We start from the raw sequence: 15,273 nt of genomic DNA, 5'->3' as shown, positions 1-15,273 counted from the left end.
GGGACACTGAGCTCACTGTGGGACACACAGAATAATGCAGAAAAAGCTTGCTTGCTTAGACTCAGTTAAAAGCCCTTAAACATTTTAAAAAACCATCTTTCTCTGCAACTAAGGTTTTTGATTCGCTCTTCTACTCGGCATGTGTAAGTAATCTTTATATTTTTGTAAATTTGAATTTAATGTCTCTGCTGTTTAAACCACTTTGGGATTGTGTTGCTGAAAAGCATGACATTTAAATTATTAGTTTCAGTTCTCTCTGCCATGTACTCCTTCTGACTGCTTTGCTGTGTGTGAGATTCAGCTCTGTGGTTTACTTCGTTATCTATCTATCTATCTATCTATCTATCATGTTTTTATACTGCCTGATATGTACATCTCTAGGTGGTGTACAAAATCTAAGATAATATTTTAAAGTCAATATAGATTCAAATACATGAGACACAATAATATCAATAGTATAAAACAGTTATTAAAACAATTAAAATTACTAAAATGAATTCTAATTAAAAGTTTGCGAGAACAGGAGGGTCTTGAGGGCCTTCCTAAAAACAAACAGAGAAGGAGATGCTCTTATTTCAGCAGGGAGCATAGTCCAAAGCCATGAGAGCAGTCACAGAGAAAGCCCTGTCCTGGGTTACCACCAAATGAGTGGGTGACAACACTAATTGGACTTCTCCAGAAGATCGTAACAGGCGGAAGGGTTTATGGCAAAGGAGCCCCTCTCTTAAATAGCCTGGGCCCAAGCTGTTAAAGGCTTTATAGGTAACTAGTATTTTTAAGCCCGTTATAATAACGGGCGCTAGCCCCCCCTTTTTGCGTTCTTCATCTCTTTGTTGTTGTTGTGTTTGTTTGTGTCCCTGGTGTTTTTTCTTTCTTTCTCCCTGTCTGTCTCTCCTCCATAATTCCCCCCCCTCTCCCTTGTCCCTGTGTCTCTCCTTCTTACCTCCCTTTTCCCCCCGCTCTTCCTTCTCCCTCATTTTGTTCTGCCAGTCTGTGGGTGCGTGCGCAAATAACGGGTTTTTGGCCCCCCTCCCCGCCCCTGGCTGTGGGTAGGGGACTGGTTGTGACCTTTTTTTTTCTTGGGGGGGGGGGAATTGTGGGGACCGGCTGTTCTAAGTTGTGTATATCTGTTGTGTAGTGTTGTCTTTGGGTTGTGTGTTGTGCTTGGTGTTACTATTGGTCACTATTTGTCTTGTTAGGGTTCTGTTGTAGTGCTTAGTGTAACATTTTTTTTCTAATTGTTGTTCTAGTTTCCAGAGCTGTTTGCAAAGAGGAAGTGAGGAGCTCGCAAAAAGAGCTCCTCTCTATGCTATGCTGCTGCCCAGACTGTTGCAATGGACGCTAATGACGCAATAGGCGTACTTCGCGTCCATACCGGCAGTCTGGGCAGAGGCTAACCCCAGGAAGGAGCTGTTTTTGTAAGCTCTTCACCTCTTCTTGGAGGTTTTTTTTTTACCTTTTTTCTTTTTTTGTTTCTGGCCGATTGCTGCGGGCTGCATTGGGTAACTTGGGTTTGGGCAGCTGGTTGGGCGGGAGGGCGATAGGCGGGGGCGGCGCAATTACCAAGGGTGTTTTTGGCACTTAATCTTGTGGGGGGGGGAAGCGGGGAAGGTGATTTCTGGGCACCATGGAGGGCGGGTGAGCGGGCGCGATTGCTTCGCTGCAATTTGTTCTGGCTGGCGTGGCAGGCATCGTTGGCGGCTTCGCCACCTCCTCGCCCAGCTTCCCCGTCCTCCTTCTTGTCCTTTCTTCCTCCGGGCGGGCAGAGGCGGGGGCCAGGAGAACCGGCCAGCATGGCCGCCTTTCCCTGCCCGTCCCCGCCGTCTTTCCCGCTGTTTTCCCAGCATGGCCGCCTTTCCCTGCCCGTCCCCGCCGTCTTTCCCTCCCGTCCCCACCGTCTTTCCCGCTGTTTTTCCCTTTCGCTGTATTTCCCAGTCCTTTCCTCCTCCAGGCGGGCAGAGGCGGCGGCAGGAGAACCGGCCAACATGGCCGCCTGATCCCTTTGTCCGTTTCTGACTCGGCGGTTCTGGGCATGCGCGGAACCGCTGAGGGAGGCACGAACGCATGCTTGGTGTCCGTCCACGGACGGACACCAAGCGTTTTATTAGAGAGGATAACCAGCACTTTGTATTTGTATTTCACCCAGAAACATATCGGCAGCCAGTGAAGTTCTTTCAAAACTGGTGTTATGTGGTCCCTTCATGTTGTCCCAGAGACCAATCTGGCTGCCGCATTCTGTACCAATCATAGTTTTTGGACTACGTACAAAGGCAGCCCCATGTAGAGTGCATTACAGTAGTCAAACCTGGAGGTTACCAGCATATGTACTACTGTTTTAAGGTCATTTACTTCTAGAAATGAACATAGCTGATGTATCAGTCAAAGCTGATAAAAACCACTCCTGGCCACTGCGTCAACCTGAAAAACCAGGGAGAGCTTTGGGTCCAGGAGCACTCCCAACAGGGGCATAGCCAGCCCGCCGGCAGCCCGTGTACGGCCGCGGTGGGCGCCCCGATAGCTCCGTCCCCCTGCGTCTGACATCAGACACAAGGGATAGCCACGGCCCACGTCTGACATCTAACCCCTTCGGCAGTTAGACGAAGGTTGGCGCTGCTTTCACAGCACAGCCCAGGAGCGGCTCTTCCCTGCAGGGAAGAGCCACTCCTAGGCTGCATTGTGAACGCAGCGCCAGTCTTAGCTCCTGAAGGGGCCACGCGGCCCCTTCAGGAGCTAGTTAGGCTGGTTCTGTGTTTGCAGTGCGCAGCCAGGAGCGACTCTTCCCTGCCTTTGCCTCAGGCCAACCAAGGCAGTCTCAACCACATAGCCCTAATGAAAGCCAGTTTGAAATGGGTCTAGATAATCTGCATCATCCAAAACTGCCTGGAGCTGAGAAGCCACCACCTGCTCAATCCCCTTACTCAACCATGGAAGATTAGGAACAGGTCTGAAATTAGCTAACTCCAAGGGATCCACTGCAGGTTTCCTCAAATGTGGTCTAATAAAAGCCTCAATACAAGGAGATATCCTGCCCTCCCTCAGAGAAGCATTTATAATATTTACCAGACCCTCTCTGATAATATAATTATCGGATGAGATAAGCCAAGTTGGGCAAGGGTCAAGAGAACAGATTGGAGGGCGCACAGTCTGAAGCAGTTTGTCTACTTCATTAGGAGTCACAAACTGAAAATGATCCAACCTAATCCCATAAGAGGAGTTGCTGGACACATCCACAGCAGACTCAGCAGTAACTGTGGAATCCAGCTCGGCCTGAATATGAGAGACACTATCCGCAAAAAAAAGTCATTTAAAACGTCACAGTGAGAGACAGATGGTTCCAAGTTTAAATTCAAGGGGGAGGGGGTATATACTAGCCCTCTCACAACCCTAGACAACTCAGCTGGATGTGAATTTGCAGAAGCAATGCGGGCAGAAAAGAACTGCTTCTTTGCATTGCCAGAGCATAGATCTTCAAATGTGTTTTGTGTTGTGCCCAATCAGACTCACGCAGAGTCTTTCTCCACTTGCACTCTAGCTGTCTACCTCGCCGCTTCAGCTTCTGTAGTTCAGCCAAATACCATGGGGCTGTCTTTAAAGCAGAGAAGACGCTTAGGAGCGATTGTGTCTACTGCACGAGTCAGTTCATTATTCCATATTTGCATTTATAGACCAGCATCAGTACAGCATAACCAGAATTTTATACTAAGATAGCCTAGCCTACCTCAAAAGATTGTTGTGAGGATAAAATGGGGGAAAGCAGACATAGGATACTGTACTTGGAGTATCTGCTCCTATGAGGCAGTCTCTCTCTCTGATGTAGGCTAGGCTACCTTAGTATAAAATTCTGGTTATGCTGTATTGATGCTGGTCTATAAGTGTAATATATTTGTTGGGTTGTACCTCATGTTAATCCAATTTAGAGTAGACCCATTGAAATAATAGTACTTAGAGTGCAATGATATGCATGTTCACTGAGAAGTAAGTTTCATTTAATTCAATGGGGCTTACTCCAGAGTTGTTGGTAATAGGCTTCATATAGGATTGCAGCCTATGTCATGACTAACTTTCAATTATTTCAGTGGGTCTACTTTAAGCAGGATTAGCATTGGATACATCCTATTGTGTTTTGATTTCTAATTACATACTTTGTGTATATTTTGTTCCCCCACCCCGCCTGTCTGCCTGGAGGGAAAGCCTACAGATGCCTATGCCAGCTGCTCCAGTATTCCTTACCTGTTTTTGTTTTTGTTTATTTTTTATTTTAACATTTTATATCCCACTGTTCCTCCAAGGAGCCCAGAGCGATGTACTACATACTTAAGTTTCTCCTCACAACAACCCTGTGAATTAGGTTAGGCTGAGAGAGAAGTGACTGGCCCAGAGTCACCCAGCAAGTATCATGGCTGAATGGGGATTTGAACTCGGGTCTCCCCGGTACTAGCCCAGCACTCTAACCACTACACCACGCTGGTTCGTGGTGAGTCCCTAATCTATCCATTTTCCTTCCCAATGTCTAGCATGGAAGCTTAGCATCTTGTCCATGCTGAAATAGACTTGAGAAGTAGAGAAAGAGACAAGTGAGTGTGGAGCAGAGATATGTATGATGAGGAGGAATTTTTATTCCTTCCAGTGTTCAGTTATGAGAAACATAGTACACCTTCTTCCCCCCACCTTTGATGTGCAGTTTGAAACTCAAATTTTCACTCCTGGTTGTTCTTTCTAGTTATTTTTTATGTTTTGTTGTTGAGAAGTTTGTCCTAGTGGGGATCCTGCAGAAAGTCTATGTGGGGTTGAGTCAGAAAGGGAAAGGAGAAGGAGAAAATTGAGTTGTTTCTGAATGAACTCTTAGTTAAATCTAAATAAGATTACTTTGTGTTCATGAGGGAAGCAGCTATAAAACATTTGGCAACGAGATTTTAAACCAGCTAAGCATGTGAACCTGAAGTGCTTGTGAATGTTCCTGCAACCTCATGTCATTGCATTACTGGGCCTACCTTCCTGAACTGCTTTCTGTTATTGCTGCTGCTGACTTTTCTTCAGCTTCCTTATCCGCACAACCCCTGAAGGTACTTTTTGCTTCTCAATCCTGGACTCTGTTCACTAGATGCCTGCTGCAACATGGCTCAGATCCCACCACCACCTTTTTTATTCTCCACCCAGGAGAACTTGCTCTTCCCTGGAGACAATAGAGGTCCTATTTCTGCAATTACCTCCACACCATTCAGAGCCCTGATTTTATTCCATCGAAGCAGAAAGCTATATTGTTTCACTGCCTGGGCCCTGAAGTCACCTGCGACAGGTGCAGAAAAGGGGGCACTTTGTTAGGGTTTGCAAGTCTGCTGTCCAATCCATTACTGATGAACCGCTTCCTGACAGCATTTTAAGTGTGACAGAATCAGAACTTAATGGCCATGAAGTGCGGAGGCTGGCTGATTCTGGTTCTCCATACACTATCAATTCCTATCTGCTTTACAAGAAACTCCTTACTACATCAGATCTGCACTTGCAGCTTTCAGACATCCACCCATGGGGATTTCGAGGTTCCCCTATTGCCATAAATTCATAAATTCATTCATTCATTCGATTTCTATATCGCCCTTCCAAAAATGGCTCAGGGCGGTTTACACAGAGAAATAACAAACAAATAAATGGCAAAGGACATACTACAGAAGGGAAAGTGTATGTGTTACAAAAAGGAGTCTCAATATTGGGCTGGAAACATCAGAAAGATCTTCGGATAGTGTTAGACCCAAATAGCACGGAACTCGTATTACAGATGAAAGAGCATCCATATGCTGATATGATTGCTGATTTTGCAGATGTTTTTGCTGCTACTCCTGGCACTGCCATACATTTCAAACATAAAATTCAGATGAAGGCAAATGCAATGCCTGTACAACACAAAGTGAGGAACATACCCATAGCATTGCACCAACCACTTAGAGATGAGTTCTTAAGACTACAACATGCGGACATCATAGCGCTGTTAATTCATCAGAATGTGTCTCTCCCATTGTTCTTGTGTAGAAATCAAAAGGTACACCTCAAATGTACATAGATTTAAGATATGTGAACTCCAACATGGTAGTGAATTGTCATCCATTACCCAATAATGAAATGCTGCTTACTCTGAAAGAGACCTAGGTGTTCACAACTTTGGACTTGTCTTCAGCCTATCATCAAATTCCTCTGCTCAAAAGTTCTCACAAATACGCAGCCTTCCTTATCCTGCTAACTGAGCAAAGAGACACCTATTAAAGTGGTGATTCTCTTATATTTAGCACGGGGAAAGCAACTGGCCCTATCCAACCCCAGCACAGCATCCTTCCAGTGGCTGTTGCTGGTGTTTACCTTATGTTTCTTTTTAGACTGTGAGACCTTTGGGTCAGGGGACCATCTTATTTATGTGCTTGTTTTTTCTATGCAAACCACTTGGAAAACTTTGGTTGAAGAGTGGTATATAAATATCCGTAGTAGTAGTAGTAGTAGTAGTATCCCGACTCACTCAGCAGCAACTCCGATGTCCAAAATGCCAGTCAGAGCAGGGACGGGAGGGAGGAGCACAAGACCCCAGGAGAACGAATCAGGAAGCTCCTTCTGGGAGAGGGCGGGACTAGCAGAGAGAGTATTAACCCTTTCTTGACTCTGCTGCCGCCCATGAAATGCAGACCGGGATAAAAATGCACAGGGAGTGCAACTGTCCACTTCTTGCATGCACACACCCCAATCCACCCCCAGAATGGTGAGCTGAGCTGCTGCCTCTCTGCCTGCTGCTCCTGCAGCTGCAGTGAAGAGTGAGCTGAGCAGCACGGCAGCAAGCAGAGGTAGGCTGCTCGGTCTTAGAGCCTCTTGGAGCGTGGGGCCCCAGGCGACTGTCCCTTCAGAGGCTGTGGGCTAGGAGACATTTGTCTCCCTTTGTCTTATTAAAGGGACACCTATGGACCAAGCATTCATCTAACCAGTGCAGAAATGGAACAGTTGAAGTAAATGTCCAAAGTGTCATTTCCCATTTCTAAAAATGCCTGTAGAAGTATGGGTGCTGAACAGTGTTCCCTCTAACAGGGGTTTCCAGATGTTGTTGACTACAACTCCCATAACCCCCAAGCAAAGGCATTTGCAGCTGGGGGTGCTGGGAGTTGTAGTCAACATCTGGGAATCCCTGTTAGAAGGAACACTGGTGTTGAACAGTTCTGAGGAGAGATGCTAAACAGGATCTTATATGCTTTGTGAATATAACTAAATAACATTATCTTGTTTGTGGCCCACTGAGCAACATAGCAGGTGGAAATTCACCAGCGGAAACATGCCGTATGGATTTGTTTGCTTGCTTGCTTTTAAGGCAATAGAAATGGCTAGAGACAATCCACCTGTTCTAAACCGCCTGGCAAAAATCTTCCACTTTCTTGGCAAGCAAGAGATGGCAATGGCAGTCTGCAACATGGCCTTAGATGTCCTGCCAGACCCAGTGCTTAACTGGCAAGCATACTGCATGCGTGCAAAGGTATGTCTTTCCCCTTTATAATAATGCCTTTGTAGCATACTGCACGGGAGGAGGCAATGGTAAACCCCTCCTGTATTCTACCAAAGAAAACCACAGGGCTCAGTGGTTGCCAGGAGTCGACACCTGACTCAAAGGCACAACTTTAGCATTCAAATGTCTCCCGAGAGACCAGCTTTTTCAGTCGGGCTATTTTTAAGAAGCAGTGACTGGCATTCCAAGTAGAGTTAGAAGTATATCGCAGGAGCTGTGTGCATACAGAGAGGGTAGTGATTTTCACTGCACAGCTGTCGTGGACATATTTCTGAAGTCCAAAAGTACTTTTGGAGAGCAGAGAAGACAGAGCAGCAAAAATAACTATCCACTCTGCACACGTTCGCCTGCTTGGCAGAACATTGGGCTGAGTGCCGTTGCAGAGTCTTCCGCAGAGGCAGCTCCTGTTACATACTCCTAACACTGCTTGGAATGTCTGCCACTAAAAGAAAATAAAAAATTGACAGCCTTTTTCTCTTTGGAGAGCCATCAAAGTCAAGGCCTGTCTTGTCTTATCAGCATCATCTAGACACGTAGGAATCCATATCTAGAGAAAAGAGTCTCTTTCTGCGACTGTTCTAATGAGGGTACCCATGCTGGCAAGTCTAATAGAAAATATGAGTGTATAACCACACACAGCTGCCTTCTCCTGAGTCAGACCATTGGTCCTTCTAGCCCAGTATTGTCCACTTTGACTGGCAGCAGTTCTATGGAGTTTCAGGCAGGGGTCTTTCCCAACCCTGTTACCTGAGATCCACTAAGTGGATTGAGTGCATGGGATCAGTAATCAGTTGTTTAAGTGCCAGGGAACAGTAATACAAAGTAATGCATAAATGAAGAAGAGAGTTACTGAACTGCCTATCCCTTTCTTTAGATGCTAATTAAGCTGTATTTGCGTGACCTGGAACGTGTCAAAATGGGTTTTGGAGGTATACCAGACCAGAAAAACCTTTTGGATGCCAAAGCTGACCTCGAAAGTGTTACAAAAGTACATCCATGCCTGAAGACATACCTTGACCTAGGCCAGGTGAGTGCAAGCATCCACATTTTTCCAGACCTTTCCATCGTGTTCACATTATTTTATTTATAACAAGGGATGACTGGTCTGTCAGGCTTTTGATTAGATTTAGTGTTTATCTTGCTGTTCTTTTATCCTGATTGTAATACTTTTTTTTAAATTGTGCTTGTTGTACAGTCATCTCTTGCCAGCCAGTTTTACCAAGCATAGTTTTGAGCATATGCAAATGGAAATTGTGACAGGTCTTGCCAACTGCAACCCGTGTATCCGTGGTTGGCGAGGTTTTTTAGTGATTTCAGGAAGGTTTCAGCAATTGGAGGGGGAGGTTTCAGAGGTTCGATCTGCTCATTCCTCTTGGTGATGCTTACTGACTCTTGCCAATATAAAAGGCCTTTGAATGATTTGGGGGAGGGATTTCAAAACATTTCCAGAGGTTTGAACTGTTCATTCTTCTTGGTGACTCTTGGCAATATTAGAGGTTGGCAAAGGATGACTGTATTTTTATTGTGATTAGATTGTTGTGGTAATCTAGGTTGTGACTCCCCTCAGAAACAATGGTTGAGAGGTGGGATATACATATTATACATAAATAGATAAACAGAACCTGGAAACCAAGAGCCAACCACATCATGGCTCTGAAGGTCAGTGAAATGCTGAAGCAGAAGGAACAATTGGATACTGCAGAAATACAATAGCCATTTGGAACCACAGATCACAGCTGGGGGAGTTCCTGAGTGTGTGGATCTCTGCAGGGCTATGCCATTAGGCATGCAGGCATTATTCAGTCCACCACAGAAGTACTCTCTCCGCCACCAGCTTATATAGCCCCACTTTGCTACTATGTGGGAGTTCACCCATGGGCCATTTTTTTGGGAGAAAGAGATGGGCCAAGCTTTGTTGGACTGAATATAGCCTATGGGCCTTTTGTTCCCTTCCCCGACGCAGTGGTTCCCAATCTGGGAGCCTCCAGATGTTGCTGAACTACAACTCCCATTAGCCCCTGGCTGATGGGAGTTGTAGTTCAGCAACAGCTGGAGGCACCCAGTTTGGGAACCACTGTCCTGAGGTGATGCACTGCCTAACTGTTCTACATATTCACCTACAGGACCAATTCAAGGTTTGGATATGTTGTCCTCTATAAAGCCCTAAACTGCTTCGGAATAGCATACGTCCGCGAGTGTCTCTACATATTAGCCTGCCTGTTCTTTGAAATCTTCCAAAGAAGTCCTCTTTCAGATGCTTTCTGCTCATGTCTCAAAATGAGCTAGGCCATAAGGCAGGAGCTTCTCTACAACGTAGTTTATTGTGATGTGCAGCTGGATACATTTTGTGCAGTGGGAACTAGGTTTCTGTGCAGTTAGGAATATTGATTGATTGATTGATTGATTGATTGATTATTGGATTTATATACCATCTAGTATAGAAATCTCTAGGCGGTGTACAGAATTTAAACATAATATAAAACATTTAAAATTAATAAAAAGATTTGTCCTATCCAATATGGGGGTTTAATAAGGAACAGAGTTGTAGAAACAGATATGAGAAAAATGTCTCAGTCATCAACTAGAGTTTGGGAAGGAAGATAACCTCACACATTTCTTGCAAAGCATCTTCCTTCTCTTATTTTCCTGTCCTTCCTTTCCACTTGCCTTTATGTCTCTTTCCCTTAAATTCTCTGTTCATTATCATCTTGATTATCATTTTCCCCCAGGAGACGGCCGCTCTAGGTGCCCGTCTTTCTGTTCACTGGGGCTGAACAAAGCCCCAGCAAACTCACAATCCTGGAGCCCAGGTTAAGGGCTCGCTCAAGCCCTTAACCCTGGCTGAAAGCTGGGCTAGGCAGAGCTAAACTCCCAGGACTGGGCCCAATTCTAGTGGTTCTCACACACAGCCTAACCCAGGCTGAGATTTCCTAGCTTGGGTTAAGGTCCACGTGAGAACAGCCTCATTGAGATCTTTGGGGGAGTCTCTGCTCTGTATCCCAGTGCGGACAGAAGTGCTGTTAGTGGGTATATGGGACGGGGTCTTCTTGGTTGTGGTGATCAGACTATAGAACTTTCTCCTCTTAGAAGCTTGTTGAACCCTTTCCCTGTTGAACTTTCAGATATTAGTTAAGACTGCCTTGTTCCTACATACCTTCACTTTTGGCTAATTTGTGCCCCCTCCCCCAACCTGAAAGGTTTTGCTTGACTCTGCCTTCGATTGTTTTTTTGGTGGGTTTTGTGCCATTTATTTTTTAAATATTATTTTATTGCAGTTTAAATATGGCTCTGCGCCACTTTGGAGGCCCCTTGGATTAAAAAAAACCACAGTTTATAGATTTAATATAATGCAATAGTTGTAAATATCTGAAGTATCCTCGGACTCCATCACAGTTTTTAGAAAGCTTGTTAAATCTTGGCTTTTTATCCAGGCCTTTACTTGATTGTTTTATTGGGGCCTCTGTGTGTTTTTATGTTTGCATCTTATATATTTTAAATCAGCTTTTATGTTTGCATCTGATATATTTTAAATCAGATTTGTTGTCATATTTTTAGCTTAATACTTTTAACTGTCATTTTTATTATACATTTTTTAACTTTTGTAAACTGCCTTGGGATTGTTTTTAATGAAAGGCGGTATATAAATTTAACAATAAATAAATAAAATAAATCTCCCCTCCCCTCTGTTATACTTTACTTTTTCCATTAGAACATGCCTGAGGGGTGCTCACAGATGGTGGGGGGGCTGCACTGGCTTCTTGTGCAGTTGGGGGAAAGCTTAGAATAAACCCTCCTCTACAATTATTTGGCTATTGTGGAACTCTCCCCAGTGAGGCCTGCCTGAGCCCAGTGCTACAAAACTCTTCGAAGAAGCTGCAAAGCTTTGCCCTTCAGGGAAATAGTTTTATTTATAGCAAAATTTAAAATTCATAAGAATAAGAATAATTCTCTCTATAGTTTTAATGGACATCAAGTGTTTTTGTTTTCTAATTGCTGTGAGCCATTTTTATTCTTTTAATAAGGCAATGTGAGCATTTTCAAAATCAATAGTAGCCACACACACACACACACACACCGTTCCTCCATTTCTTTTTGCTCTTCTTCTAGGTCTATTATTACATGGGAGTCGATGCCATGCAGGAGTTGTTCTTAGTGGATGAAAATGCCATGAACAATGCTCTGGTGTTCTTTGCTAAAGCTATGGAAATGGACTTGGGGAATGTCTTGCCCGAAATCCAGTTGTTGAGGGGGAAATGCCTCCGGATCAAAAATGAAGAGCTGAATGCCATTGAATGCTTCAAGCAAGCAATAGAACTGGACAGTGTGGGCTCTGTGTATACAGAGAGCTTCCGGTGTTTAATGGAGACGCTGCTTACCTTGTTCAGCCAGAGGAGAATGAATACAGAGATGCTGATACAGGAAGTGGAGCTATGGGTGAAGAAGGCCGAAGAAAAGTACCCAAAGCAGCGTGTGCGGCAGGAGCTTAGGCTGGTCTGTCGCAATTACACAACTGAAGTGCTTGAACTTTCCAAAGCCATGGTGGCCAGAGGGAAGACTGAACTGGTAAAGCTGCTCTTTGAGACCATGAGATGTGACTTTAACAAAGCCAAACTTAACGAACGCTCATTCTCCTTTTGAACAGGAGGTTTCTAGGTCACATCAAAAAGCAGCTTTTGCTAACCTGGTACCTTTTAGAACAGTAAGAGAGACTGTTTCATGAAGTTCTATATTTGAAAATGTTGTGCTCTCTAGAACACCTGCCAAGTATTATTCTAGGTGCTATACACCTGAAGGAACAGAGATATGTGGGTTGATGTACAGAGATGGCATCTCTCATTTTTTATAATTAATTTAGAAATGTGAGTGCTCAATTCTTCTAAGGAGAGATATTAAACATCTCCAAGCTGGACTCTCATCCTATATTTGCCTTCTGTATTTATGCATCACACACATGTGAAGGGCAGCAGTAAACCAGGAACTAAAAATGCACACACGGACACAGAAGGTCAATGCACGACTTCCCTTTCATCCCCATAGGCAATATCATTCTCTTGCTTACCAAACTTAAGTAATCAAGTGCTTGTGAGGCTGGAAGTTAAATGGGGCAAGCCAAAAATAAAGTTGTGGATTGTTTCCGCAGGAACTTTCAGCCACATTGGAGTTCACTGAAAATGCAAAATCCCTTAAAAATCCAGTGTGTTGCATTAAATAGCTATGTTTCTTACAACAAAGATTGTTTCTTATAACAAGCTGAAGTCTGGCTGTGTAAGAATCCCTATGATAAATAGGGATGTGCATGGAACCGGTTCGGAGGCCTTTTATGGGCATGTGCTGCGCATGTGCTGGCGTGCACAGGCATGTCGGAGACTTTCAGTCATATCCCGGAAACGGGGACAACGGGGCAGCAGGGAGGTATGCTGCCGCTCCAATGAGCTTTTTAAAAAACGGACGCTGGGGGTGGGGGAGCAGCAGGAGGGGAAAGTGTACCCTCGACCACTCTTAAAGCAGCACCCCCACCACCTTCGAGCCTCCTTGCCATAGTTCCGTGCACATCCCTTATGATAAACTGCCACCTTTTAGACCCATGTATAGAAATCAGCAATGCTATAAAATTAACTTGCTCTCCAATGTCTGTCTTAATTGTATTTCTTCATTCCTACAAATTACTAGAAACATGAAATTAACATGAAGGAAGAGTAGTCTAGGAGACTGGGAAAGCTGAAGTCCAGGCTCTTGGGAATAGCAAAATGGCATCTCAGTATCCTCTAGTCACACTTTACTCTGAATGTTCAAATCTGCTGTTTAGAAGTTGTCTAGTGATAGGGCTATTGGGATAAAGGCGCGGAAAGTGGACCAGTGCCAAAACAGGAAAGGTGATTTTGTAGGCATCATAGTAGAGACAACCGGACTTGTAGAACCCTGTTTCAATGTCACCCCGAGAAGAGGCAAGAGAAAAATGTTTTGAACAAGCTGCACACAAACAGATTTTCTGTCCTATTCCATACTGCAGATCTGTTACTACCCATTTAGAGAACCAAGAGACAAATGGGTAGGATGCTCACTGCAAAAGGGTGCTCTTAAGAGTGGCAGTCTCTTTCCCTGACATCAGCAAGAATCTGGTTAGCAAACAAGGATTTAAAAGGAGAGATCAGCCTCCTCAGTGTTTTGGAGAAATCACAGCTGATTAGTATCACAGATGACCAGAGATGACCTCACAGAGAAAATCCAAATAGCACACCTGATGGCGGTAGAAACATAATGAATGAATTGACTATTTGCTACCAGTTAATGGTATTCCATAGTTTGCTACATGAAAGTCACCCTAATGGAAGGGGCAGCCCTTTGCTGCAGCCTAATTACCATCTAAAGCCAACACATGACAGGTGTTCATGTCATACAATTCTTATGAGGGTGGTTGAAAATTTGGGTAGGTTAGATAACATGGGTATGCCCCACAGGGGGCATCAGCAGCTGCAATGGAGGGAGAAGTGTGAAAAGCACTAATGTGATCTGGCCTACCCGTGTCACACAACATACATGACAGTGCAGCATGGAAGCTAGTCATAGTCTACATCTTTATAGCAGCAACCATTCTGCAAGAATATATGAATCAGCCCTCAGTCTCAGGTGGGAAGGGCATTGAGTATATCTGTAATTTCTATTTGTATATACTGTAGATATGTGTGTGTGTTTATTTTGTTTGTTTGTTTTTGAAGGGTGTGTTTAGGTCCATAGTAAAGGGCACCAGGTCAATAAAAGAAAGCCGAAACACACCTGAGGCCAGTCCCCTCCCCAATGGATGTTTGTTGGTCAATCAAAACTTTGATCCCCCTCTCTAGAACTTGAACATCAGGATACCTGCAAAGCAAAATGAATACTGGTGGTGGTTCTGACAGTAAATACCCAAGTAGGAATCAATGATAGCTGTTCTAGAAGGAGAGCATCTTTTTATCAATGTGAGCTGAATTTCGGCCAGTCATAAGCGGCCTCTCAGACAGATCCTATCAACAGCATAGAGTCCTTGAACAATTAGGAAGATAGGAGCCATCTGGCTCAGTACTGTCTACACTGGCACTGCAGCAGGGCCGGACTGGGGGCACTGAGAGGGCAGTGGAATGTATGTGGGGAGGGCACCGGGTTTTGAGCATAATAGGTAATTAATGGTGGGAGTTGGGGCACAGGGGAGCCGTGCGGGTAGGGCGCATCAGGAATATGCCCTGTTGCCCTGTGGGCCAGGCTGAGCCTGCACTGCAGCGGCATTCCAAAGTTTCAGGCAGAAGTCTCTTCCAGTCCTACCGGGACGTGTCAGGGATTGAATCTGGGATCTTCTGCATGCAAAGCAGATGTTCTACCACTAACCCCATCCATAGCTGACTAATTCTGCAGAATGGCCCTAATTGTCTGAACTGATCGATCAAGATTTTCAATTTCTTGAAGGACAGCTAGCACAGAGATATTGGAATTCTAGGGTGGGATTGTCCTAGGCCAACAACCAGCTCCGAGAACGCATTATACAAACGCTACTTCCAAAGATCTCCAAAGAACAAAGAGGCAAAAGAGTCTATTTTATAAAGTCTGGTAAAGCTATGTCTAGATGACCAGGCGACCATCAAACATATCTCCTCCAGGATGGCTGAATCCTGCCATTTTATTGTATTACTAGTGTTTTCAAGCCCGTTAAAATAACGGGCGCTAGTAGGGGAGAGTTTCGCCGCCGCTGCCAAGAGTGCCCCACTCCCTCTTGC

General features: G+C 44.6%; 1 protein-coding gene across 2 annotated transcripts in view; it reads left to right on the top strand.

The window, feature by feature from the left end:
- Positions 1-12,443, top strand: part of TTC22 (tetratricopeptide repeat domain 22) — a 30,171-nt gene extending 17,728 nt beyond the window's left edge. The window contains exons 5-7 of one of the 2 annotated variants that reach the window (XM_053313542.1): positions 7,337-7,498; positions 8,403-8,555; positions 11,636-12,443. In XM_053313542.1, coding sequence (XP_053169517.1) covers positions 7,337-7,498; positions 8,403-8,555; positions 11,636-12,166 — 846 coding nt within the window. In that variant the 3' untranslated portion in view covers positions 12,167-12,443. The remainder of the gene's footprint in view (positions 1-7,336; positions 7,499-8,402; positions 8,556-11,635) is intronic. The other variant, XM_053313543.1, reaches the window with a different exon arrangement.
- The last annotated feature ends 2,830 nt before the right edge of the window (positions 12,444-15,273 follow it).

This window comes from Hemicordylus capensis, chromosome 4 (assembly GCF_027244095.1).
Source record: "Hemicordylus capensis ecotype Gifberg chromosome 4, rHemCap1.1.pri, whole genome shotgun sequence".
Taxonomy (NCBI): domain Eukaryota; kingdom Metazoa; phylum Chordata; class Lepidosauria; order Squamata; family Cordylidae; genus Hemicordylus; species Hemicordylus capensis.
The sequence above is the reverse complement of the archived record's forward strand: the minus strand, read 5'-3'. Positions and strand labels throughout refer to the sequence as shown.